Source organism: Octopus bimaculoides, chromosome 26, assembly GCF_001194135.2.
Source record: "Octopus bimaculoides isolate UCB-OBI-ISO-001 chromosome 26, ASM119413v2, whole genome shotgun sequence".
NCBI classification, from domain to species: domain Eukaryota; kingdom Metazoa; phylum Mollusca; class Cephalopoda; order Octopoda; family Octopodidae; genus Octopus; species Octopus bimaculoides.
Window position 1 is genome coordinate 13,641,436 of NC_069006.1, and position 2,965 is coordinate 13,644,400.

The window sequence follows — 2,965 nt, forward strand, 5'->3', positions numbered from 1 at the left end:
AAAAAAAAAAAAAAAAAAGGAGAAAAGAAAAGAGGCCCTTTGTTACCAACAGTGCTGTGGTTCAAAGGAATATTTGATTCCAACTTAAGAAGACAATAATTTATTAGAACATGATGATATGCTGACTTCATAAAACATGTAATCCAAAAATAGCAATGCAAAAACGAAAATGTCTCTGATTATATTAAATAACATTTCATTTTTTAGATGCTAGCTCAATGTGAATGAAATATGGTGGTGTCTTGAAGAAAAATGTTCATGAACAAATAATGATTTTCAGAACTGATAACATGAAAAGAGTTTCTTCCGAGCTAGAGTTCTTCTCTTGTTCTTTGGTAAGTGTCAACAACTCGACGGCCTTGTAGTAAAATGTGGTGAGGTAATGATTTGATGAGAGATTGAACCTTTAAAAGAAAGATAGAAAAAAGAAACAAATTAATAGAGTGGATTGTTAATTATAGAGTGGAATATAATTTACATTTTTTATGTTCCCCTCTCTGTTGTGTTTGATCTGTGTATCTCATGTGTAGCATATTTAATTTTATCTCTTATCTTTTACTTGTTTCAATCATTAGATTGTGGCCAAGCTGGAGCACTGTCTTGACCCATTCTTAGCAAAAAAGCATTTAGCTCAGCACACAACCATTACTATAACTTTTACTGCCCTCTTGACTTCACTTAAAAAAATATAAAATATAGATGATAACAAACCTGTTTTTTTATTGAAAGTCTTCCAAAATTGTCTGGTAGGGTATGTTTGTGTAAATTACCAACTTTAATAATCTCTTCCATAATAGCCAAATAGTTCATGGAGTTCATTATTTGACTAGAAATAGCAAGAGTTTCTTCTGAATTATAAGCCTGAAATCCATGAAAATGAAGTATATTAGAATAATACAATGGAGAGGAGAAACAGCAGACACTTCAAGAAGAGCCATATTTCCAGTTGCAGCTCTATAACACTTAGCAGTGTTTCTTTAATTTGCAGTCCTGATTAAATGTCAAAATGTTTGAAATAAGAATACAATATTTCAGATTAGTACTGTTATTATTATTATTATTATTATTATTATTATTATTATTATTATTGAATAAGAGAGCAGTGCATGCCATCAAAGTGACACTGGGGTAAAATATACGAAACCCAGTATACCCATCATGACTACCTGTCTGATAAGAGTAGACCAGGCACATGCATCACAACCATATGTGTGCAACATGGTGATGTCATATCAAGATAAACAACGCATGACTTTGCAGGTGGGGGCCCATTTAGAATTTTCTTCAGGTCGAGTAGTCCATACCACTCAAATGGTCCTTGAATAAGGGTTGTTTAAGGATGTTGAATGAAACACCTGTGATTTTATTCAAACTCCAAAGAATTCCTCTCAACACATGGCTATGATGCTCCCCCACTACTTCTGCTTTTGAGCAGAGATGCACATATTGTCAGCTACCAAGGGACATGCTCAACTGGTTAACGTCAAGCAACTGACAAGCAAATCTGTGGTGCTGTTGTCCATCTTATACCAAGACAAAACATTGTACATGATAACACTTCCAATCAGTTAAGATCAGAAACCATGAGAGCCATTGCCTGGTACTGCACCAGGGCATTTATTATTATTATTATTATTATTATTATCATCATTATTATTATGATTGAGTGAGAGAGCAGTGCATGCCATCAAAGAGACATTGGTGTACAAATGTACAAAGCTCAATCATCATCATCGTTTAACGTCCGCCTTCCATGCTAGCATGGGTTGGACGATTTGACTGAGGACTGGTGAAACCAGATGGCAACACCAGGCTCCAATCTAATTTGGCAGAGTTTCTACAGCTGGATGCCCTTCCTAACACCAACCACTCAGAGAGTATACCCAAAATTTTAGGCCTTGTACCTAGAGTAGAAAGGAATATTTCAAATCATTAGTCTCATCATTACAGATGAGAATATTTTGATATTTGCATTTACATTCAAAGGTAGCTGGATATGGTTACTTGGAATGGGGTTTTTTTTTATGGTGGTCAGGTTAGCAACATTTGAATGCTAAAGGGATAAAATATCACAAAATACTAAGTCTACTATACACACCTGATGATACCAGCCGGTCGGAATTATTAGAAGTTCACCTGATTTTTGCTCAAAATCAATGGATCTAGTCATTTGGAACATTGGATATTTCAAAAGGTTAGGAGTAAAAGCATCAACTTTGCTAGAATAAAAAAAGAAAACAGAGCATAAAAAAGAAAAAAAAAGAATAATCAGTTGTCAATATTCTATATCAGTTTGGCCTGGTACCTTTAGTAGAAAGTGGTACTATATCAGTGGTACTCAACCATTTTCTTTACCTTTGGCCTCCACTATTGATTCCTATTTTAGGATCCCAATATCTATTCAAGATAAAAAAAAATCCTATTATATTTTTATAATTGAATATTATTAGGAATCGTATTTTTAAAAATTGTGTATTTTAGAAACATAATCAAGGACTCCCTAATGGTCAAATGGACCCCTACAAAGAGGAGAGTGCTTGGAGAGAATATGAAAAGAGAATCAGAAAGGGTGAGAGTAAGAGGTGATTGCAGTGAATGATGAACAAGGATGAAGATGGGGGGTGGTCAATGGTAAATATCAATAGGGAGAGTGGACTGAAATATAGAGGAGTGGCAGATCAGAGAGGAGGAGGAGGAGGAGAAGGAGCGGGTAATAAGTGGTAACATAGGAAGTGCCGCCTTGGCTGGCTTCCGTGCTGGCGACACATAAAAAGCACCCACAACACTCTCTGAGTGGTTGGCGTTTGGAAGGGCATCCAGCTGTAGAAGCACTGCCAGATCAGACTGGAGCCTGGTGCGGCCTCCTGGCTTCCCAGACCCCAGTTGAACCGTCCAACCCATGATGATGATGATGATGATGATGATAGGAAGGGCGGAGAGCAGCTGTATAATAAAACTGGACATG

At 36.3% G+C, this 2,965-nt stretch overlaps 1 protein-coding gene across 1 annotated transcript in view; it reads right to left on the reverse strand.

The window, feature by feature from the left end:
* Positions 1-84: 84 nt before the first annotated feature.
* The window catches only part of LOC106880158 (uncharacterized), a gene marked incomplete at its 5' end in the record, with an annotated part of 7,340 nt that continues 4,459 nt past the window's right edge, over positions 85-2,965 (reverse strand). The window contains 3 exons of the mRNA XM_014930000.2: positions 85-404; positions 712-861; positions 2,099-2,275. Coding sequence (XP_014785486.2) covers positions 312-404; positions 712-861; positions 2,099-2,275 — 420 coding nt within the window. The remainder of the gene's footprint in view (positions 405-711; positions 862-2,098; positions 2,276-2,965) is intronic.